Genomic DNA, 24,983 nt, shown 5'->3' on the forward strand with positions numbered 1-24,983 from the left:
CCGCCCGCGTCTCGGTCTCTCCACCTCCCGGGGCCGCGCGGCCGGAGCTGGCTCCGAGGAGCGGCGGCCCTGGCGGCCTCCGGGTTGGGGACTCCATCGCTCCGTTGCACCCCGGGCCCCGAGAACGCCCGCCGTTCCGGGCTGCCTGCGGCAGTCGAGCTGTCCCGGGAGCGTCCGCTGTTCCCCGAGGGCGGGCGTGTCCCGGCGGTGCGGGGCGCGGGCTCCCGGCGCGGCGGAGGACCAGGAGCGGGGCTGCTGCGTGCGGGGCGCGGGCATCGCGGGCGCCGCCGGGCCTCGAACTCTCCACCTCCGCCTCCGATGGCGCCCGCCGCAGCTGGAAGACCCTGTCGCAGTCTACCTTAGGTAAGCGCAGTGGGCATTCAGGGGTCCGTCGCCCCCGAGCCCCAGCCACAGGTGGCGGAGTTGGGAGCTGAGCGGGGACGGAGTGGGGTAGGGGGCCCGTTGTAGGACGCGAAAGAAAATATGCAACAGGCGGGGCGGATCAGGAAACTCCTAGCGTTAGTGTTTCCTACAGAGAGGAGACTTGTCCAAGACTGAAACTTGGTTAGGTTCTTGCACGTTTAAGACGGGCAAAGGGGAGGCTGCTCCTTAAACCTGGGTCTGAGCTCCCTCTGGTGGCTCCTAAGGTTGCTGAAGAAGGGTACAGCCTTTCCTCTGCCCACACATGATCATGACTTCTTCCCCTCCCAGAAAGGTGACTTCTCCTTTTCCTTAGGAACACACCTTCTGATTCCATAAAGCTAAAACTTCCATCTGAGTTCTTTTTAAAAAGAGACTTTCGATTTTTGCTCTTCTGTCCTTGGGCTTCTTTGTAGCCAAAATACCAAGAGTGATAGCAGAACTCCTCTTCGTGTTAACTGCATTTGAATAAAAAGATGTTTAAATGACTAAAGCAAACCACAGTTAAAGCTATAAATGTGTCTTACAGTCGCTTGTCATCTAACACTCATTGGGATTCCAAAGTGTGCATAAAAGTATAAGGAAAAATTGCTAGAGCTGACTTAGATTGTATAGAATGTCAGAGTTTACTGTGATTCTAAAATTTTTCTTATTAAATGACTGGAGAATGTTTAAATCATGAGTTAGTCATTCTCAGTATACCTGTAGCCTCAGAGAATTGCTGTGTTTTGTTTTTCCCCCAGAAAGGAGTGTCATGAAAAAGGAACAGAAAGGAGGCATCACTGTTGATGAAAGGGGAGTTTGCTTTCCCAGTTGGTGGTTACTTCATGATTGGAAGAGAAGTACCTAGGTGGCTGAAGAGATTAGAGTTTTGAGTTGTACAGATAAACTGATAAAAGAAGACATGAACATGCTTTCTCTCTGCCATAAAATGCTAGTGAGTGTGAAAAAAATTTGAAATGAAGGCAAGAATTTTGATTTTGTTTTTAAACCATGTAGGACTTTGAACACTTGTTCAGGATGTTTTTCTCCCCCAAACTGGAAGAAGACAAAGTTCACAAACTAAGAAGCATAAAAGTTGAGAGGAATAATAACTGAGTCCACTCATTCGAAGAATGGGAGTACCTTATCATCTTTTGGCAAAGAAACACATCATATTTGTGTGGTGAATATACCATCAGTGATGGCTTCCTATGCCAGGAATAAGTTTGAATTTGAATGTTGGAGTACTTTTTCTCTTTCTTTACAATGTATGTTTTGACTCTTGATGCTAAGTAGACTAATGTAAAGGAAGTAAATGCTGAATTTGTAGTGTTTTTAATTATATCACTGCTCTCTCTGTGTGTTATGGAAACAATAGGGATATTAATATTCTTTGAAGTTTTATTTTATTGCAAGCAAAACTGTGACAGGGATACAGATACAAAGTGTAAGTTTTCTTTGTTTGGCAATTGCACTTGCTTTGAATGAACAGAATGTCAGCTGGATTTTGCAGAATATGAGATTTAAAGTCTGTTTTATCAAGATCTTTAATGTGTATCTTATCGTAACTAGATGGTAAACACATTAAACACTGTGTTGGACACGAATGCCTAAGGAAAGGATCTTCCCCATGGATCATGGCTTTAATGTTCACAGGACATTTCCTATTTTTAACATTGGTGATGTTTAGTTTCTCTACTTCTAAAGAATCTGTGAGCAATTACTCTGAATGGGCAGTTTTCACAGATGATATAGATCAGTTTAAGACCCAGAAAGTGCAAGATTTCAGACCCAACCAAAAGCTGAGGAGAAGTATGCTTCATCCAAGTTTATATTTTGATGCTGGAGAAATCCAAGCATTGAGACAGAAGTCTCGCACAAGCCATTTGCACCTATTCAGAGCGATCAGAAGTGCAGTGACAGCTATGCTGTCCAACCCAACATACTACCTACCTCCACCCAAGCATGCTGATTTTGCTGCCAAGTGGAATGAAATTTATGGAAACAATCTGCCACCTTTAGCACTATACTGTTTGTTATGCCCAGAAGACAAAGTTGCCTTTGAGTTTGTCTTGGAATATATGGACAGGATGGTTGGCTACAAAGACTGGCTAGTTGAGAATGCACCCGGGGATGAGGTTCCAGTTGGTCATTCCTTAACAGGTTTTGCCACTGCCTTTGACTTTTTATATAACCTATTAGATAATCATCGAAGACACAAGTACCTGGAAAAAATCTGGGTTATTACTGAAGAAATGTATGAGTATTCCAAGGTCCGTTCTTGGGGCAAACAACTTCTCCATAACCACCAAGCTACTAATATGATAGCATTACTCACAGGAGCCTTGGTTACAGGGGTGGATAAAGGATCTAAAGCCAACATTTGGAAACAGGTTGTAGTAGATGTGATGGAGAAGACGATGTTTCTATTGAATCATATTGTTGATGGTTCTTTGGATGAAGGTGTGGCCTATGGAAGCTACACAGCTAAATCTGTTACGCAGTATGTTTTTTTGGCACAACGCCATTTTAATATCAACAACTTGGATAATAACTGGTTAAAAATGCACTTCTGGTTTTATTATGCTACCCTTCTACCAGGCTTCCAAAGAACTGTGGGTATTGCAGATTCTAATTATAATTGGTTTTATGGTCCAGAGAGCCAGCTTGTTTTCTTGGATAAGTTCATCTTAAAGAATGGTGCAGGAAATTGGTTAGCTCAGCAAATTAGAAAGCACCGACCTAAAGATGGACCAATGGTTCCTTCTACTGCCCAAAGGTGGAGTACTCTTCACACTGAGTACATCTGGTATGATCCACAGCTCACCTCACAGCCTCCTGCTGGGTATGGTACTGCAAAAATGCACACATTTCCTAACTGGGGTGTTGTCACTTATGGGGCTGGGCTCCCAAACACACAGACCAATACCTTTGTGTCTTTCAAGTCTGGGAAGCTGGGAGGGCGAGCTGTGTATGACATAGTGCACTTTCAGCCATACTCTTGGATTGATGGATGGAGAAGCTTTAATCCAGGGCATGAACATCCTGATCAGAACTCATTTACCTTTGCCCCCAATGGGCAGGTGTTTGTTTCTGAAGCTCTTTATGGCCCAAAATTGAGCCATCTTAACAACGTATTGGTGTTTGCTCCCTCCCCCTCAAGCCAATGTAATAAGCCCTGGGAAGGTCAGCTGGGAGAATGTGCACAGTGGCTGAAGTGGACTGGCGAAGAGGCTGGTGATGCAGCTGGGGAGATCATCACTGCCTCTCAACAAGGCGAAATGATATTTGTGAGTGGGGAAGCAGTGTCAGCTTATTCTTCAGCCATGAGACTGAAAAGTGTGTATCGTGCTTTACTTCTCTTAAATTCTCAAACTCTGCTCGTTGTAGATCACATTGAAAAGCAAGAAGCTTCCCCAATAAATTCTGTCAGTGCCTTCTTTCATAATTTGGATATTGATTTTAAATACATCCCATATAGGTTTATGAACAGATATAACGGTGCCATGATGGATGTGTGGGATGCACACTACAAAATGTTCTGGTTTGATCATCGTGGCAATAGCCCTGTGGCTAGTATTCAAGAAGCAGAACAAGCTGCTGAATTTAAGAAACGGTGGACTCAGTTTGTTAATGTCACATTTCAGATGGAATCCACAATCACGAGAATTGCATATGTCTTTTATGGGCCATATGTCAATGTTTCCAGCTGCAGATTCATTGATAATTCCAATTCTGGACTTCAGATTTCCCTCAACGTCAACAATACTGAGCATGTTGTTTCTGTTGTAACTGACTACCATAATCTGAAGACCAGATTCAGTTACCTGGGATTTGGTGGCTTTGCCAATGTGGCTGATCAAGGCCAAATAACCCGCTTTGGTTTGGGCACTCAAGCAATAGTAAAACCTATAAGGCACGATAGAGTTATTTTCCCTTTTGGATTTAAATTTAACATAGCAGTTGGATTAATTTTGTGTATTAGCTTGGTGATTTTAACTTTTCAGTGGCGGTTTTACCTTTCTTTTAGAAAGCTAATGCGTTGGATATTGATCCTTGTCATTGCCTTGTGGTTTATTGAACTTCTGGATGTGTGGAGCACTTGCACCCAGCCCATCTGTGCAAAATGGACAAGGACAGAAGCCGAGGCCAGCAAGAAGGCAGTGTCTTCTGAAGAGCACCGTGTGGATCTTCCTGATGTTGTCATTACCTCACTTCCTGGTTCAGGAGCTGACATTCTCAAACAACTTTTTTTCAACAGTAGTGACTTTCTCTACATCAGAGTTCCTACAGCCTATATTGATATCCCTGACACTGAATTTGAAATTGACTCATTTGTAGATGCTTGTGAATGGAAAGTGTCAGACATCCACAGTGGGCATTTTCGTTTACTCCGAGGTTGGTTGCAGTCATTAGTGCAGGACACAAAACTACATTTGCAAAACATCCATCTGCGTGAACCCAGTAAGGGTAAACTGGCCCAATATTTTACAATGAATAAGGACAAAAAAAAGAAATTGAAAAGGAGAGAGTCTTTGCCAGAACAAAGAAATAGAATGAGAGGCACCTTTGATAGAGATGCTGAATACATTAGGGCTTTGAGGAGACACCTGGTCTATTACCCAAGTGCACGGCCTGTGCTCAGTTTAAGTAGTGGTAGCTGGACGTTAAAGCTTCATTTTTTTCAGGAAGTTTTAGGATCTTCAATGAGGGCATTATATATAGTAAGAGATCCCCGGGGATGGATTTATTCAATGCTATATAATAGTAAACCAAGTCTTTACACTTTGAAGAATGTACCAGAGCACTTAGCAAAATTGTTTAAACTAGAGGGAGGTAAAGGCAAATGCAACTTTAATTTAGATTATGCTTTTGAGTATGAACTTTTGAGGAAAGAATTATCCAAATCCAAGTCAAATGCTGTCTCCATATTGTCTCATTTGTGGCTAGCAAACACAGCAGCGGCCTTGAGAATAAATACAGATTTGCTGCCTACCAGCTACCAGCTGGTTAGGTTTGAAGATATCGTTCTTTTCCCACAGAAGACTACTGAAAGGATTTTTGCTTTTCTTGGAATTCCTTTGTCTCCTGCCACTTTAAACCAAATATTGTTTGCCACTTCCACAAACCTTTTTTACCTTCCTTACGAAGGGGAGATATCACCAACAAATGCTAATGTCTGGAAGCAAAACTTGCCTAGAGATGAAATTAAACTGATTGAAAGCATCTGCTGGACACTGATGGATCGTCTAGGATATCCAAAGTTTGTGGACTGAATGCTGCAGGTCAGCAGAAATTTGCACTAAATCTTCTCAACCCGCTTTGTGGATACAAAATAGAAAAGTTTGTTTATTCTTGTATTGTGTGTGTGTATGTGTGTGTGTGTGTATGTGTGTGTGTTCAGTCTATTTCTTGCACAGAGAGATTATTTTAAAAACAAGTACCATATTTGGCCTAGCAGGATTTATTTTTGTGTTTCCACAATTTTTTCTGCTAAAATGTTCTGCTACAGAGGTGTAGATAAAATTATATCATGGGGGTCTGGGAAAATGAGAAGATTTTAAAGGAATTTGTTTAACCCTTCTTCTGTAACTGTGTTGATCTGTCATGGGACCTCAGACACTACTAAGGGCCTTGCAGTTGCTGCTTTGCCCTGGCATCTCTTGCTTTCAAGATGGACTACAAAGTTCTTTATCTTTTTGAAAAGGTCATCTCACACTTAAATCTTGTACAAAGAAAAAGAAGGAAAAGAATTCTTTTTACTTTGCATAATATTCTGTGTTATCACTGGGGAAATGGTGAAAGTTCCTACCAGAATCATAGGATTCCTACTGGAATGCAAATTCGGCCTAAAAAAAATTTGTGGTCAGATACAGGGACCTGAAAAGCCTGCTTATAACTTTTTTTTTCTTTTTTTTGATAACTTTCACATTCTAAGGAATAAGTCTGTGGACATTCTGAGTGTTGCAGGCTGGTGGATTATTTTAGACATGCTTATCTGTTTAAAACTTTTTCTTGCCTCCTTGACACTACAGTTTGCCATCACACCACTCCCGCTCTGTCCTTCTGTCATTGGCAAGCAAAAATCAATAGTTGCTAATTGCTAAACTCCTAATATTTGTGGAGATTTTTTTTCTGTGATGATTAATTTTGCATTAAAGATCGACACAGACTTAAAATCAAATTTATTTTTGTCGAATTACCACTGTATGACTCAAAGGAGACAGTGCCCTGCTACCAGTGTTTTTTTAAGACTGGAAACAATTGGAAAACTGCCTGACTTGTCTTGCATCCCTGTGAGTGAGTTACAAACTGCCAATGTCTGCAAAAGTTGGAGGCAATTGGGAGATGATGTCAGAGGCATCTGTTTCCTTTACCATCTGCATCTTGTTATAAATGTAGTCAACATAACATGTGGTTTATTTTACTTTGATAGGTTCTGAAATCAAAAATGCTATGCCATGATAAGCCAGTGTAGTAATTACAATGTACTGGGTAAAGACTATCAAGCAGTGTTGAGATTTGATGAAAGTCTGTACAGATTGCAGTCTTATTCCTGATGTTTCAAACTATAAACTGCAGTTTCCTCAAGCTCTCTAAACACTTGGAGTCTGTCATTCTGGCCTAGATAAAAGTGGTTCTGTCTCACTAGTTTGTTACTATGTCAAAATGTGCCTCCAGAGTGATAAAGTTGTGGATATGTTACACTCCAGCTAAACCTAACTCGGCTGTCATTATGAGTGGAGACAGCTCTCCCTCACATTTACCTGCTTCTCATAACTTTCATAATTTTCCCTTTATAATGTCAAAATGAATGAAAATTATATTAATATGTGTTGAAAGATCTTTGAAGCCTCAAATCTACACTGTTATTCTGAAGGAAGATTAGTCTTTCTATCTCAGGGTTATCAACAAACGTGTAAAATTGCTATATGGATGTAACACTGTTTCCATTATTGGTCAGAGTCTCAGTGTTTGCTTTCAATTCCAGGATGTGTGATCTCAGATTAGATCAAATAAAAAGGCTCTGGGATGGAAGTAGTATTAGGTCTGACCAAGGTAAAATCACCTTGTGCACAGGCAAACAGCAAAAGGTACAGCTGCCTCTGTTTAAGGATTGTACAGAGTTACACACACGGGCAGAAGTGGACCAAATGGGACATGCAGAGGAATAGGAAGAAGAGATGAGGAAAATGGAAGAACGTGTAATTTCAAGACTGAACCTGGGAATGTATTGGGGGTGGGGAGGGAATGAAAAGCTTACACAAATGATGTTGAGAGTGGATTCTGTCTTTGAGCCCAGCATAACAATGTGGAGTTGAATTTGTCTGTCTGTACCACCACAGAGGAAAATTTCAGACGTGAGCCTTATAACTTAGTTAATACTTGAATAGAAAGTTGGCTGAAGAAGATTTCATGTGCAAACCTCCCCCTGTAAGGAGTGTTATGCATGAGTAAGAGGTTAAGAAGTCAATTGAGATTACATGCATATGAGCATGCCTGAGACTCTGCCTTATAATCTGAATACCTAAGGTGTCCGGGTCTTTTAGCACATCCTCAGGTCCTGTACTCTCAGGAGAAACTTGAATAGCTTCTAAATTTTATTCTTACTATCTTGCCAATAAAGAGGTATTATCCCCACTTCATATATATATATATACATATATATATGTATATATATTTATATGATGTCCTATCTGTCAAAATCATCCCTTTATTTTACTCAAACATCGATCTTGCTGGGATAAAGATACTTATTTAAAATAATGCTGAGATTTTGAAAAGATGCAACTTTTCTAGCTAAAGTGAAGTTCAAGAAATTAATGATACCTGGGTGCTGGTCTCTTATGCCTGTAATCCTAACTATTGAGGAGTTAGAGATCAGGAGGATCGCAGCTCAAAGCCAGCCTGGACAAATAGTTTGTAAGACCCTTTATCAAAAATATCCATCACAGAAGAGGGCTGGTGAAATGGCTCAAGGTGTAGGCCCTGAGTTCAAACCCCAGAACTGTCAAAAAGAAAGAAAGAAAGAAATTAATGATAGTCTGGTTTTCAGAACTTTCAAACAATACAGATTTATTCAGAATGAAATAGAAAAAACATATTTAGAGTTGAATTTACACTAATGAATGAATTCAGAGAGGAAACGGGAGAATCTACTCAGAAAATAAAGCTAAATCTAATTTGTAGAATTTAATTTAAATACAATTTTATCAAAAAGTGACAGAAGAACAAGCATGTATTAGGCACATATTCCAAATATTGCACATTTGGTTGTCTTTCTGGACAGAAGGATTAATAATGCCTGGTAAGAATGCCGCGTCAGAGATCTGCCATATTGCCTCTGCAGATACATTCAAAGATCCATCTCCTTCCTCCCAAGCACTTCCATGCCTTAACATTTCCCCATTTGGAACATTTGCCCCTCCTCTGTGTAGTTAGATTTGATTGGTATTGATCAGAACTTTTTGTGCATCACCAAAGATGCTAAACATTCTTGATATATAAAGCATGTCGTATTTAATTAGACATGGTTAAACTGATAATTTTTAAATTCCAGTTTTATTTGACATTGATGATCATAATTACAAGTTTTCACTAGGAAAAGATAGAAGGTAATGTTATAATACCACGTTCAGAAATAAGGGTGATTACGATTCCAGGACATATCAAGATACTGAGTGTGCTACCTAGTTTACTGCTTATTTGTATGTTGATCAAATTGTCTTAATTTCTTGACCAATCATAATTTCACTTTATTTTGACCTAAAAATAATGGAGATAATTTTAAGTCCCAAATAACTTCAAATTTTTGCACAAAGTATGATAGACACTTTACAGATCAGATTCTAACATTGTCTTAAAAATTCTGTAGATGTTTGAACTACAGTTTTAGTGATTTTATGTAATCCATGTAAAAGATGTTTGACTATTTCTGAAGAAAGTTGAGCAAAGTCTTCCAAGCCTGGAATTTTTTTGTTTGGTTTTGTTCTTTCATACCACATCCAGTTATACAATAAAGAAAACATAGACTGAGGAGCATACACTGATTTATCAAATCAGTATGCATAACAAGATTCTTCTATTAATACAAAAATAAAAGCTAAAAGCAGCATGGCTATGGTTGGGATAATTTTATCATATTCCTCTTTAGGTCTTTGAATAATGTTAAGGAAGTAGAAGTAAAATGCAGAACGAATTTAATACTGATATCCAAATCCATGAATTCAAGGAATAAACTTGAACTCCCTCCAACCCAATGATGGGCAAGTCTTACCTCTGCCCTGCTAAATTTATTTCAAGCCCTGGTTCTACAAGTTTAACTAGCAAGGATGTGCCCATGCTAAACACCTGTGTTCTACACACCCCCCTCCTACTGGTAAGATTTAAATCAGTCATGATATGCCCCAAAAGAAGTGACCTCTTACAGGTTACTTGAGGCATACTAAGTAGTTACCTCAAGTAATAGTGAAGACATATTTAAGAGTAAGTATGTCACCAGATATAATACATGCTATATATCTGATCATAAATTTTTGTTTATCTTACAAGATGCAGTCATCACAATTCTACATAGTAATTTTACATATAAATTTGAAACTCCCATAAAAGTATATATTCAAATTAACTCAGCTGATAAGTGGTGTGACCAAGATTTAAGTAATTTTTCCAACTCTAATGTTCTCTAAAGGAGTTTTGAGTGCATTTATAATTCACTCATTCATCATACTTTTTGGCTGTCAACTGTCAGGGTTTTAATTGCATGCATGAAGAACACAAGATTGATTGACTATGAACATGGCTGGTGAGCAAATGGCAATCTCAAGAAATTTTGAAACTATTAGGAATTCATCTAGAAGAGTGAAAGAAGGGACATGTGAGGTAGCAATGACCCTCCAAGGAAAGGCACCAAAACCCATGACCTGTTCTGCAGTAGAAATGGTTTATTTCTGAAACAGAAGGTAGGACGGGGAAAGAATATATATAGTTTATTGAGTTAGGAAAAGTTATGATTGGTAAATTGAAATAGAGTTCACCACTTACTTTGTCTTAAGTTTTGGCTCTGGTTGTCAGAGAATGTTCCATCAATGAGTAGCCATTCCAAAAAAGATTCAAGGTTGTCCATAAGTGTGAATAGAGTATCGCCCGGCACTGTCTTGCCATTTAGCACATTAAAATCCAAGATACTCTCTGTGTAATTTCATGGAATGCCCTGAAGAAGACAGAATGGTTTGAGTGTGTGTGTGCGTTTAGTAATGGCAGTGAAGAAGAGTAACTCCGTATATTTGATCCAGATTCAGTGGACATATTTTCCTTTCTACCACAACTCCAAGTGCCTCCGGATCCACAGAATCAGGCACAATTCTCAACCTAGGGAATGCAGTGGGTCATGGAACTGACAGTCTGAACGGGAGTATAATAGCTATTCTTCTTTTTTGGAAAGTTCCTAGTGTAGAGGAGCCAACAGCAACTTGAAGTGAATGTTCCTTTCACTTCTGTGACTAACAGTCAAACATATTCTAATGGAATTTGTTTTAGTGGTGGGGCAGAGGAGTGGGGGGGGGGAATAAATCTGTTGCTTTTTTCTCTGCCTTGTAAATAATGCCAGAAGGGAAGCATAAGAAGTAGTGAGAGAATGAGGGAAGGAAGGAAAGTATGAAAGGGGAAAAGAAGGAAGGAAGGAAGGGTATTTAGGAATCATTTCTATAATGATCATGTTGTCATCAAAACTATAAAGCTATTTGAAACATAGTGTAGATAAAGCTTGATAAAAAGATAATCTGAGCAGATGCCATTTCATAATACATTGAAATTGCTGTTTCTGCTTTATGCTGTTTTCTTAAGCTATTTCTGTATTTCTATGATTCTCTTCATATGAGTGTGATTATTCTACCAAATGTGTGAATACTGATGTTAACTTTCACCTGTCTTGGGTTTTCTAATGTAGATATGAGTGTTCTTCCATGTGTTGCCTTCCTCTCTTTTCCTAAACATGGAATACATACATCACACTCAGTCATTTAAAGAGAAAAACATTCATGTACGTGAGAAATTCTTGATGTTCTTTTTGTTTGGGGAGTCAGATCAGCTCCAGTTCCTGTCACTTTCCACATTTGCTAAATGAACATTATAAACTCTGCTTTCTGCACTAAAATACAGCACCCTATCCAAGCAATAGTCATCACATGATACAAAGAATGCTCCAACCCCTGGTGAAAGATTACTGTCTTAATTTTATTGCTATTTGTTGTTTTAATTATATATTCATTTATTTATTTTTCCATTTGTTTGTAAAAGATTTTATTGTAGATTTGTTTATGTTACATGGAACTTTAAATTGTCTATTTTAACTTTATTGGGCCATCTCCATTTGATGCCTTAATGTAGAATTTCACAAAATTTAGAAGGGTGGTTTATTTATTAATGTAAGAACAAATAATATAAGCAGAAACAAAATTGCTTTACTAGAATGTAATTAAAAGATAAGTGCAGGTCAAGAATATAGCTATTCAGTGGTAACTGGAGGACACTTAGAGTTGGATTAAGCACATCAACTGACTTATTATTTCTCTCTAGATCTGCCAAAGTAAACTGAAATGTGCTCATATGAAGACATTCCTTACCTTTTTCCAACAATAATAGAAACACAAATGCTTGTACATGCATGTTAAAAATTTCACAAAATTTCATTTGCTAAGAGGAATAAGGTTTTCTGTGCATAATTGGTAGACTGTTCTAGTAAATTTTTCACAGATCTTGTTTTTACCATTCTCCCATTTCTTGTCTTTAATTTGAAGAGGGGCATTTCCATTAAAAATTGTATTTAGAACTGAATGCAAATCTCACAGTCAATATTTCTTGACTCCGAGGTCAGAAGCAATTTTCTTAATTTTCAACCTCCATTCATCCATCTCTACAACTCTCTCAGAGTTGATGCAAATATTTTCAAAAAATTAAGAGGGGAAATTAATAGAACAGTAATTATTTCCTTTGGTGAGCATTTACAATTCTCTAGACTTATAATGAGAGAGTGAGAAAGAGAGAGAGAGATGTTTATTAGGTTCTATTATTGTATGTATGTGCCTAGAGGAAAGCAAACCCGTGTATAATGTCTCATTTTTCCCGTGAGAAAATATTTAAATATTTTCAAAGTATTTGAGGATATCTAATAAATATAGTGATCAAAGAATCAGGCATTTATTTTTAGTATTTAATATATGATACAGTTGGAAAAACATGTAAAATAACGATTACATGACTAATATATTAATTTAGAAGCATTCCTTTTTGTATATTTATGTTTCAAGAAGCAATTTATTTAAACTTTCCCTTACTTCAATATCTCTATCATTTGAGTTCTGAGTTTTTCTATAGCATATCATGTGTTTTGGGGATTTACTGATCTATAGAACTTTCTGATTCAAGTATGATGTCATCAGTCAATTTTATTCCATGTAACATTTGCAAAGTCTTATTATAAATTAATGCCCATACTTCCATTTGGAAACTATTGTGTATTATTTTCTACACTGAAAACTGTTGTATTTTTTATTTTATATTTTCCACTTGTTAAGTATGCAAAAAGCTTGGGATGTCTAAATTTATGTGTGAACATTGCCTTTCCAACCCCCCTGACTATTATGGAATAAATGGAAACCAACTGGAGGTAATGTATTCAAATTGTACACACACACACACACACACACACAAACACATATATAGTAATATTATATACTTCAGCACTAAAAATGTTTTATCTATAAATATAGAATGTATTTTACTATGAATTCATATATTACACATTTTCTTTGGATTAGAGTAACATTCTACAGTATCTTTTGTTCTGATTGATGCTTTATAAGTTTAAATTCTTTCCTCTATGGAAGTAGATTCTTCTATGAAGCAAATTCTAGAGCCTCCAATCAGAACCTCAATCTTTGAACAAGTGCAGTGGGCCAAATGCCATCGTGCTGATAGTAAAGGTGTATATTCTGCTGTCCACGATAGAGGAACTCCTTTCCTGTAATTAATTTGTCTTGGATATTGCTGTGCACATTGTTTCCCTGGTGGATAATAAATAATTAGAGACCACTGTGTTGATTTTTATATATGTCAGTTTTGTAGGTATTTGAATATGCAAAATTGGTTACACCAATATGTTGAGGATGAAAAGATGTATTGATCCTAACTGGGAAGTTGGAAGCTCTCCTCTATGGTTTTGATAAATTGCTGGGGCCAGAGTTGGTACATGAAGGTACACACCATCTTCCTTAAAAATGCACAATATTACTAATAGTTAAGCTTCCCTCTGACCTTCTATGATCACATCCTCTGTTCCCACCAACCATCTTAGAGGTGAGTTCTGTCCTGGATATTGTTTGCCATTTCTTTGCTTTTCATTATAGTTTCACCATATGCATATCTATCCTATCTATCTATCTATCTATGTATCTACCTATCTATCACCTGTATGTAAATATATATATACACATATATGTATATATTAATCAACATACTGAATAATTTTGCATGTCTTCAAGCTTTATGTAAATGGTAACACACTGCATATAATCTTCTGCAACTTGCGTTTTTGGCTCAAAATTCTGTCTAACATGTCATATGTGGGCGAAGATCACATGTTTTTACCATGGTAGTGTTTCATTACTTGTATATGCCACTGTATAAATATAGTATTCTTATTTATCTTTTAGCATATTGATGAATTTTAGTGCTAATCATAACTTTTGCAAATTCAAGGAATTTTCTATAAAAACTCTTAAATATGCTTCATAGTGTAAATGTACAAGTGTTTGTTACTTTTTTGTTCATACTCCAGAGCCACACACATTCCACATTCTTTCCTTCCTAAAATACATATATATACGTATATATATATTTAGCACCTGTATACATATATTTTTATGTGTATGAATATTTATATGCAGAGCTGAAAGGGCTTGGTTAATATGATATTTGCATTTTTAATTTTACAGATGATGCCAAATTACTTTTCAGATTGTTTATATAAATTGATTTTCTAGCTAATAATATAGAAGTGTTTTTGTTATTCCAGATTTTCTCCTGTGCTTGACATTCACAGAACTTTTGCCACTTTCCTATATAGTGGGATAAAAGAACTTTTGCTTTTCATTTGGATTTTTCTGATTATCAATTACCTAGGCCATTTAAGCACAAATGTGCATGCATGTGTACACACCCAGTGTTCTTTATTTTTGCTGTTTTTTAGTGACATCTGTGGTAATATATTTTACCTCTTTTTCTATTATTTTTTTCTTTTTACTGATTCATTGAGGTTTACCATACATTATGGATACTAATCCATTTTTGTTTCTATGTGTTATGGATAATTTTGGTTTATATATTTTTGTCCTTATAATGTGTTATGTAAACTTTACCATATGATAGGGATGTCTTTGGATGCACAAGTTTCCTTAAACTGTATGAAATGAAATATGTCACTTTTTTCCTTTGTTATGTAAACTATTTTCCATCTTATTAAAAATCTTTCCCAGGGTGTTGGTCCTAAAATAATTTCATGTTTTCCAAGTGTATTTTTTATTAGTTATCTCCAAAAAAAACCATCACAAACAGGGGCCTGAAATAACACACATTTATTATATTAAAATAAATGTGATTTCTTTGCATCACTTAGCTGAGTTGTCTTCACTTAGCTGAGCTGTCTTATTCAGGATCTTTCATATATTTGCAATCACATTATTGTGTAGGGTTGAGATCTCATCTGCAAGTCAACTGGGCATGGATCTGCTTGCATCTCACTTGATGGCTGGCTGAATTCAGTGTCCTTGTATATTGTGAGAACAAAGTCTTCATTTTTTTTCTAGCTGTTGGCTAGAGACCACTCTTGGTAGCTGACCATATGGGTCTCTGTAGCTTGCAATCAAAAGATAAAAATCTACTAGGAGTGTACCATAATGGTGGGATTGATAAGCTGACACTTTTGCTACGTTCTATTAGTTATACATCAGTCACAGGTACATCCCATCCGTACCTGAGAGGAAGGGATTGTAGGAGCGCATGAATACCAGGAGATGGGGACAGTGAAGGGTCACTTTAGAGTCCATCAGCCATACATTTTAATTTTCATATTTAATATTAATTGCTGTATCTATTCTGAGACTTCTTATTTTCTGTGTGGGTAACCTGTTTCCCTAAACTGAAAGACTGTGGAAACTTTTCTTTCTCACTGACTTTCAGTGTCACGTCTGGCACCTGTCAAGAACCACCCTGCCTTTTTGTGTGTCTATTTGTGGGTTCTGCTCTAATCCACCGCAAATTTGATTATTTCTATATGGATTTTAAAATTAATCTACACAGTTCCTCAAAACGAACAAATATTACAATACAGATTAATTATAATCATCAGATCAATTTTGAGGGAATGTCATTTTTCCATTAATTAGTTCCTGTTCATAGGTATGGTATGCCCCTCCTTTTACTTAATATTTGCTTATCCTTTGATGGATTTTTTTACCTTAGATCACTCCATATATCGCTATTACCATGAATGATATTTATTATTAATGATATGATGTAACTTTACTAGAACACAGAAAATTCAACTGATCTTGTGTATTTGTACTGTAGGAGGGATCGCCAATCCAGTAATTTACACATAAATTCTTTTAAAATGTATATGTATGTGGTTTTACAATATATATTTAATGAGCACTGTATTGCCTTCTCTCTAATTTTACAACTTTTTAATACTCTTACTGCATTTTCTAAGGCTTCCTGTGGAAGGTGAAATAGATTTGGTACTAGTGGATGTTTTTGTACTGTTTATAATGATAATGGAAAATTTGTAACATCCCACCACTGACTACAACAGAGGTTGCGTGCATTTCACAGGTTTTTTTTTTCCTTATCATGATACAGTGTTTCCTTTTATTCCTAGCTTTATGTGTGAATTTTATCACTGCATGAAGAGATTTGTAGAATGTTTTTGCTTTATCTTATTGAGATAGTCATGTTTCTATACTTTTGTTAACTTAGCTTATTGTGTGAAAGTAGGGTTTTTTTGTGCATAAACCCAACTTGTTGGTTTGCTGTGATAAAACCAGCCTGGGAATGATGATTATATTTGTCTATGTTGCTGGATTATGTTTGTTAATGATTAATTCAAGACATTTATACCAAGCCACACATAGTGGCACATCTTTGTAATCCCAGCAGAGAAGGATGCAAGGATTGGGAGGATCAGGTTCAAGGCCAGCACACATAAACTGTTAGCAACAGCTCAACTTAACAAAACAAGCCAGTTGTGGGGGTTCATGCCTGTAATCTCAGCTAAGAGGATATTGTAGATAGGAGCATTGCAGTCCAAGGCCAGCTGGGGCAAAAAGCATGAGACCCTATTTAAAATAATGAAGGCATTAAAAGGCTGTGGGAGTGGTTGAAATTGCTAGAGCCCTAGCCTAGATAATGCAAGGCTTTGTATTACAAGACCACTGCCATGAGAACAGGTATTTATATCAGCATTTATAGCTGTGATTGACCTGTCATCTTTCTTCTCATTTTTTTTACTAGTCTAATTTTGGAGCCAACATTATATTTGTAACATAAACTAAACTGAAGGTCTTTAATTTATGTTCTCAAGAATAGTTTGTGTAAGATTGAAATTATCCAATACTAAAATGTTTATTTGAACTCTGTAAGGCCATCTGACCAGTGTGTTTTCTTTATGGAAATACTTTTACTGCATATAAAATTTTATTTGATGCTAATAGGTTTACTTTATTTAGCTTGTATATTTCTTTTTTATATTTTGGCAAGTGATATTTTTAAGAATTTATTCTTTTCTTTTTAATTTTTCATATTTACTGACCTAGAGTTGCTGAAAATACACTCTGTATTCTGTATTCTGCCTTTGTAAATATCCACTCACCCACACACTTATTTTTCATCTTTACTGTTAAGTATGTAAGCCTTATTTCTTTTTATTCCTTAATTGGGTTTTGCATTTATATGCCTATTTAATGACTGCTTTTCCACTTTTTGTCGCTAACTTCTCTTTTATGTATATTTGTTATTGCATTAACTTCAGCTCTTGATTGTACATATTTCCATCATTCTTTTTATTTTTTCTTATTTGCTGTGGAAGTTGTGTTTTGTATCTTCTTCAATTACATGTGTGGCCTCTTTTATCAGTGTCTCTAGAAGAACTGGAGGGACTTATTGCTCATTATGGTGAGAGGGGTTTAAGAAGCATGAATTTGCTCAGTATTAGCTGCTGTGGAAAATAAAGATAGCTCTGTGATTTGGTATCTGAAGAAATCTTATCTAGAAGAAGGGAAGAATAGAGAGAGACTGAAGTCATAATTGGCAAGAAGTAGCCATCACTGATATTAAATAGAATACAGCCTGTGCACTCTTTTGTGATTTGGAAAATTTTTTTCTGTATGCAAGACAAACTTATGGACTAGTCTTGTTTTTGTCTTGATTGACAATGATGACAGAGTGACTGTGTTCTGTGAAATCACTTTTGTTAAACAGACGGTCACTAGACCTGGCTGACAGTAACACCCAGCTCCTTGATGTCGGGAGCTGTTTTTCCGTTCTCATTTTAAAGGAGTTATGCTTTTCACTATGTTAACCTAAAGCTATTAATTTATCTTTAGAACATTTTACTCCAAACATTTTGGTATGTGATTTCTAGTTTTTTCTTCTAAGTATTTTTTTGAACTCCAGTGTAGTTCCTTACGCAACTGCAAGTTATTACTTCTCACATTCATAAAGTTCCTCTAGTCATCTCTTGTGTTTTATGTTTAGAATATTATAATTCCCCTTTATTTTGCGTTAGTCTTCATGTAATTTTTCACTTTGATGTCTCCAAACATTTTGTGGCTCAATGTTTTAGGATACATCTTATAAATAAACCATAGTTGGGTTTTGTTTTATTGTATTTTTGGTGGGACTATGGTTTGAACTCAGGGCTTGGCATTTGCAAGGCAGGTGCTCTATCACTTGAGACACACCTCCAGTCCATTTTGCTCTGATTATTTTGGAAATAGAATCTTGTGAACTATTTGTCCAGACTGGCCTTGAACTGTGATTTTCTGATTATATCTCTACTTATTATATTCCCTTTCCATTTTCTCATTACTTGAATTATTTTGAGATAATTAGTCTCACACTTTTACAAAAATTTTAGAAGAAATGCATCTATTTCTTTGGTAGAGCTTATTATAGAAAAATGAAAAGTGAATGTACATTCAATTATATTCAATCTTATATATTCAATATTCAATCTTATGCATTCAATACTTATTTACATATATTAATATGTATTTATTTTCCTTCTACTCCATTGTTCTGTTTAAGCTTTTCTTCTATGTCCACTTTTCTTCTATAAGTACGTCTTTTAATATTTTTTCAGTTTTTGTTTGCTTTACATACCTTTTAATAACATTCTTGCAAGGAACGTTTGCTGTGCATACAGTCCTAGTTTAATTGCAATTTAAATAAATTATTCTATTTCTCTCTTTAGATTACGTCTGTTTTCTCTGTGAAACAGGAAGTAGAGTTAACAGCTGAAAATAATGGTAGGGAGAGGTCTTGGAAATTGGAAGAAAGAAAAAAAGACACAAATCATCATCTAGGAGAGGGAGAGAGTGATGGGGCTGGAAGGGGAACTGAGTCATTCTGGAAAGCCCAAAGGCCTCTTTGAAGGTAATAAATATTTAAAGTAAGAGACCCAGTTTCCCTAGTTTGTTTTGCTGCGTCCATGCAAGCCTGGAAAGTGGAAAGCTGCACTGATGAGATTGAGTTTGTTCCAGATGCCAGAGAATGAAGAGAAGATTGTGAGCGGTTGTGTGCAAGAAACTGGTTTTAGAGAGCAAAGACGCTGTTGTGGAAGTAAAGCTTACATGACATCATAAAAGTTATTTTAGATTATGGTAGCATCAAAGATCGCTGCTAAGATGGTAGAGGAGCTGTGTGGTAAGGTAGTGTTTGGCATTTCCATGAGTGCCTCATGGGCTAAGAGCTCAAGTCACCATACCTGAAGAAGCGAACAAGGTCCCCACTGTTGTACTCATCTGAAAAGAGCTTTCTATCCAAAAAGTTTGTTTTTTAAAAATATGGAAAAACAGACATGAAGCTCCTCAGACTCAGATTTCCTCCCAGGCACCTGCATTTTGTAAGTTCACCCTCTGTGAACTTCTACTGCATGGTTGTGGTAGAGATCACTGCCTTAGGCAGATAACATTCCCACCAAAGGAAACAGTTGTTTCTTTCTTTTCCGTGGCAGTTATGATATATTAAATCATCACAAACAGTAAATGTTACATGTTACATCATTGCTTACAGGAGAAATACGGGGTTAATTCAGGTTCTGGAAGCTTCTGGCCACTGCATTTTTTTTATTAATCAATTAACATAAAACTCTGTTAAGTGTGTTTCTATTTGAAGAGCGCTTCTTTAATATCTTTTCATTCATTATCAACACTGAAATCCCAGCCAACTGCACTGTAATTCATACGTGAGCGAAGCTTATCTACACTGGTGTTTTTTCTGTGAGGTTCGATACAGCCTTCTTGTACCTGGGAGCACTAGACAGCTCTTCAGCTTTACACACTTCAAAGCCATTCCACACAACAAGATCACCCACAAAAAGCACAAAAGTGCTTGAAAAGCATGGCACTAAGTAGACCCTGAAAAGTATACTTCTTTATGGTAGGAATGCTGAAATGAGAGCAGAGCACTGCCTCATGGGATGTGCTGATCAGGTGACTCAAGGTTTTTGCCACCCTGTGCATACAAATCCACAAATGACCATTTGCAAAGACCATTGATTTTGAGATTACAGGAATAGGCAAATATACAAATTCAGAATCCACAAATAGTGAGGATGGCATGTACCTGAAGTTCTTTCTTCAAATTTAGCTTTTTCATTTTCAGGGATTTCTGCTTTAAAATGTAGGTCCTACACCCACTCCCCGTTTTGTGTATCTGAGAGAAAGAATTACTTTCTCTGCTTTTGTCTTTCAATAATTCACAAAATTTTTTTTCACAAAAAAGTTTTGCTCTTTTCTTATCCTTTCATTTTTGACATTTTAAAGAGTGATATTCTTTTCTTTCATTGCAGTAAAGTGGGGTGAGTAAAAGAATTGCAAAATTACACTTTGTGATTTAAAATAATATAAACCAGGCATGGTGATGCTCTCCTGTAATCCCAGCACTTGAAAGGTGGAGGCAAGAGGATTGTGAGTTAGGGACCAGCCCGCACAAAATAGTGAGATCCTGTCTCACAAATAATAGTGCGGATTTGTTGAAAAACATCTTGAAAGTGTGCAAAATATGAAGGGTATAAAAGAATCTGTCCCTGAAAGACACCTCCTCCTAACACCTCAGAGTGTCCTTTCACTTTCGGGTTTATATATACTGAAAAATCTAATGCAGTGTGAACGAGGATCAGATCAGACCAGTGCACTTTTCAGAAGGTAAATGACAACTCGGTAATATTAACTCAAATACAATTATCAAGTGAATTCCCACTTTCTTTAGATATGCTTCAAGTTTTTCCTTCATACCAGCATTGTAAAGTGATTTCTATTTTCTATAGTGGTTAGGGTGGAGCATAGTATATATAAGAAGAACGAACACTTTTTCTTCACATTTCCTAAAATGTATTACAGATGGCTTAAGTGTAAACATAAACACTCAAGTTTAGGGAAAACTGGGTGTTTTTAAACACATAATATTGAGGGTAAAGAAGGCAGGACTAAGCATTACACCAAAGCCAACACCAAATAAGACTGAACTATGTGTTTTTTAAAACTTACCCATCAAAAAAAAATCAAATAATAAGAATAACAGCATTTAGAACAAGTACCAAATTAGAAAACAACATTTCATTGTAAACAAGTAAAAATTTAACATCTTCTTTGTGAGAAACATTTATAAACCTACAAGTATAAAATAAAGTTAAAATATTCCAACTTAAACACAGGAAGAAGTCAAGTTTTACCAATTCAACCATAAATACTGTTACTTTTCTTTTAAAACATAACTCAAGGTCCAGACTGTTTTTTCTTAAAGTCTCTTCTCCCCTTACAAAATAAATGACAGAAACAGAAATATAGGAAAGAGCAAAAAGTCTAACATTTCTTGAGTTATAATTGGAAGTTTTCAGGAGTGCTTCCAAATATAAAATAAAGAGCTGTAGTGCAATGTATTCAGAGCTTTTGCTGTCACTACAGATGATGGGTCAATACTGGTCCACAGAGCCAGAATCACATTCTTTTTCTATTTCTGTGTGGCTCACAGTGGTGAGTCATACAGAGCAGCCCTGTTCATCTCAGTTCACCTCAGAAGCACGACTCACTGGAACACTTACTAGGTCTAGAAGAACTGTCTACCTTAGTCACACATGATGGAGAAATCAGCCATCTCAATGTGATTTTATTTCAGGCATTTTCTTGTCCTTTCCTGAATACATAATCGTTTTAAGGTCATGCAGAAGGACTGTCTAGAATCAAATTTGGAAAAAGGAGCATTGGGTACAGGTCACTTCACTTTCAGAAATGTCTTGGGCTCCTTCGTTGAAGACCTCAAACATCACTGCATTACCACAGACACATAGGGGAGGGATTCATTTTTCTCAACCCACAAATCTTCCTTCTCTCCAGCCAATAGGCACCAACTTAGGTTAAACCTGACATTGTGTCACAACTGTATTTCTTTTGTTTGTTTCTTGGTGTAGATGATAGGGAAAGAAGTCGAAAACATCTTGTTCACATGAAGAACAGAAAGTCAGAAATACGATCAATAAAAATATAAACAAGGACAATCAATTGTTAACTATATAATTAAAAATTGAGATGAAATAAATATTATACCTTAGTTTATAAACAAACAAAAAGAAAACAAACTCTTTTTGTGGATGTAAGAAAAAGGAAAAAGTGTGGAAAAATACGTGAAAAGATTTTTACTATGATATCATAAAATAAAACACATGTTAATTGCAGTTTATGAAAACTTCCTAACGATGAAAACAATCAGTGAAGAAAATTTCTACAACAATTTGTTTTGTTTTTATTAATCGCAAATAATTCTAAAATGATTTCATTTTTATATTTTGTATTGAATAAAATGGATACCTACCTGTTATGCTAATGAACTAATGTCAAATGGTTGCTTCTGTATGTCAACAACATTCAAATAGCAATTTTAAGTGGTTCACCCTAATGTAAACATCCATATGTATGTGAATTATCTCTACATCCTTATTTTTAGTCCATGCACACACACTTCTGAACTGTTATGAGTCAAATGTCTATGGGGATTATCTCTGGGAACTGAGATTTCAGATGAGAGCATTTTCTTTCTTATGATTATCTGCGCCTTCTATTATTAGAATGATTCTCTAAAACTAATTTACAAATTTGAAAAACCATGATAAAACATATCAATAATGCATTCTCAAAAGAGTGCATATGAAAGTTAGGGATTGAGTAAAAATGCTGGTAAGCAAGTGAACGACTTCAAACTCAAAACGTGTTAAAATAACTTAAAATTAGAGGTTTTTTCTTTTTTTGCCAAAAACTGCAAATTGTTTATTTGAAAAATAAATGATTTAAAACATTTTAGCTGTTCACAGAACTTTCACGAATGGTGAATCAACACATATTAAAATATTTAAAGAAATGTGAATAGCCTTTCACTCTCAGTAATTCAGTTCATATTAAGTTCCAAGTAAATGTATTACATTTCTTTATAAAAAAATTCAGGACCAGGTGTAGTGGTTTATGTCTGTAATCTCAGTTACTTAGGAGACTAAGATTAGGAATATTCCAGTTTAAGCCCAGCCCAAACAAAATGTTAAGGCCTCACTTCAACAAACAAGCCAGGTGTGATGGGACACCCTAAAATCCAAGCTGTATAGAAGGGTTGGGTAAAAGGATCGTGGTCTAAGATTGGCCATGCAAAAGTATGAGATCTTATCTGAAAAATAACTAAAACAAAATGGGCTGGGGCATGGCTCAGTGGTAGAGCACTTACTTCACAAGCTCAAGGCCCTCAGTTCAAGTCCCTATGCTGCCAGTAAATATTCATTTATTTTAATAATATTTTATTATGTAATTATATACACAATTATGTATCATAATTATACATATATGAATATTTTAAATAAACATTTTAGATGAATTGATTTAAAGCTTAAGCAGATTTACTCTATAAAACATTATTTTTACAAATTATGGAAATGTGGAATTATATGAATTTTTATGTAAATTGTAGAAATTATTTTTACATATTATAATAATTTATAGAATTAGGTATAATTAGTTTCTTCTTTTCTTCCCCTTTTAATTTTCTTCCTTTCCTTTCTCTTTCTTCAGTCAGAGACCATTTATAAAAGGGAAAATTATAGCTAGACAAAGTGAAAATTTAATAAGGAAACTGACTTAGCTAATTCTATAAAGCAGCTGGAGAAATGTCATAGCCAGAGACAAGCGTCAGAACGTGAGGTCATTGTTGACCCAACTTCCATCTGGGATGGCGAGCAGTGACCAGGAATCCCATACAAGTGCACCTGTTTCTTCCTGGTGCTAGCTGAGCTCACTGCAGCAACCTGCACAGGCTGGGGCTGTGTGCTGCTAGACCTTCAAGTTTTCTCTGCTGTGGGAGCCAAGGCAGGTCCACATGTTCAGGCCCTCGTGATTAATCAGAAAAGGGGCACTCATTCTCAGTGCAACATTTATTGTAAATGTGGCTGAACAGAAGGGATGATGTTTGCAATTTGGATTTTAAAACCTTAGCAATGTTTCCTTAATTTTCTGTGTCAAGATTTTGTAACAGGTTATTTAGTGAGGATCCAAGTGGAGAAAAATCTAACAATTGTCACTTCACAAGGCATTTCATTGCTTACCCAATTCACACTTCTTTCTATCTCTATTATCAGAGAAAAACAAGGGAGATAATAAAATGAACAATATCTCAGCCAGTTCCTAGCGTTTTAGTCTACTGAGGAGATCAAGGCAGCATTTTACAGACATAAACAAGAATATAACTGGGAAGTCATTAATATACAGCAGATACGTAAAACCAAGATTTGAATCCTATCATTCAAAACCAATAGGTGGCATGGCAAAAGCTATGAACAGCTGCAAACTCTAGGAAAACCAATGATTAAGGAGTAAACAAACGTTTGAGAAGAGATTAGGGACAAACAGTTTACCTGTGTCCTCTAGATAATTTTGTTATTGATCAGATTGAAATGTTTAAAAGTTTTTCATGGTTATTTATGTCTTTACTTTAAAGTTGTAATTCTTAATTTCTAAATAGAGGAGAACTAGTTGTTTCATTTTATGAAAGCACTACAATCAAATGCTATATTATCAATACTTGAAGATTTTTTAAAAACTTAACACTATAGTTGTACTTTATATTTGGCAGTTGGACATCATTAATTTGTCCTGGAAAAAAATGCATTGCTATGTTTGGGAGCGGTATGTTCTATACACTCATTAATAGGCCCCATTGTTACGTTCTACAGTAACACACAACACACTTTTTTAAATTGAAGTGTTTTAAAA

At 36.2% G+C, this 24,983-nt stretch overlaps 1 protein-coding gene across 6 annotated transcripts in view; it reads left to right on the top strand.

The window, feature by feature from the left end:
* The first annotated feature begins 226 nt into the window (after positions 1-226).
* Dsel (dermatan sulfate epimerase like) overlaps positions 227-24,983 on the top strand; it is a 306,490-nt gene continuing 281,733 nt past the window's right edge. For 5 of the 6 annotated variants that reach the window (XR_012447003.1, XR_012447000.1, XR_012447002.1 and 2 more), the window contains exons 1-2: positions 227-363; positions 1,164-5,687. Coding sequence is in view for 2 of the 6 variants with exons in the window: in XM_074069666.1 (XP_073925767.1) it covers positions 2,040-5,678 (3,639 nt within the window). In the remaining 4 variants the exon portion in view is untranslated. Of the gene's footprint in view, positions 364-1,163; positions 7,359-24,983 lie in introns of those variants that run through there. The other variant, XM_020153232.2, reaches the window with a different exon arrangement.

The sequence above is a fragment of the Castor canadensis genome, chromosome 4 (assembly GCF_047511655.1).
Source record: "Castor canadensis chromosome 4, mCasCan1.hap1v2, whole genome shotgun sequence".
NCBI lineage: Eukaryota > Metazoa > Chordata > Mammalia > Rodentia > Castoridae > Castor > Castor canadensis.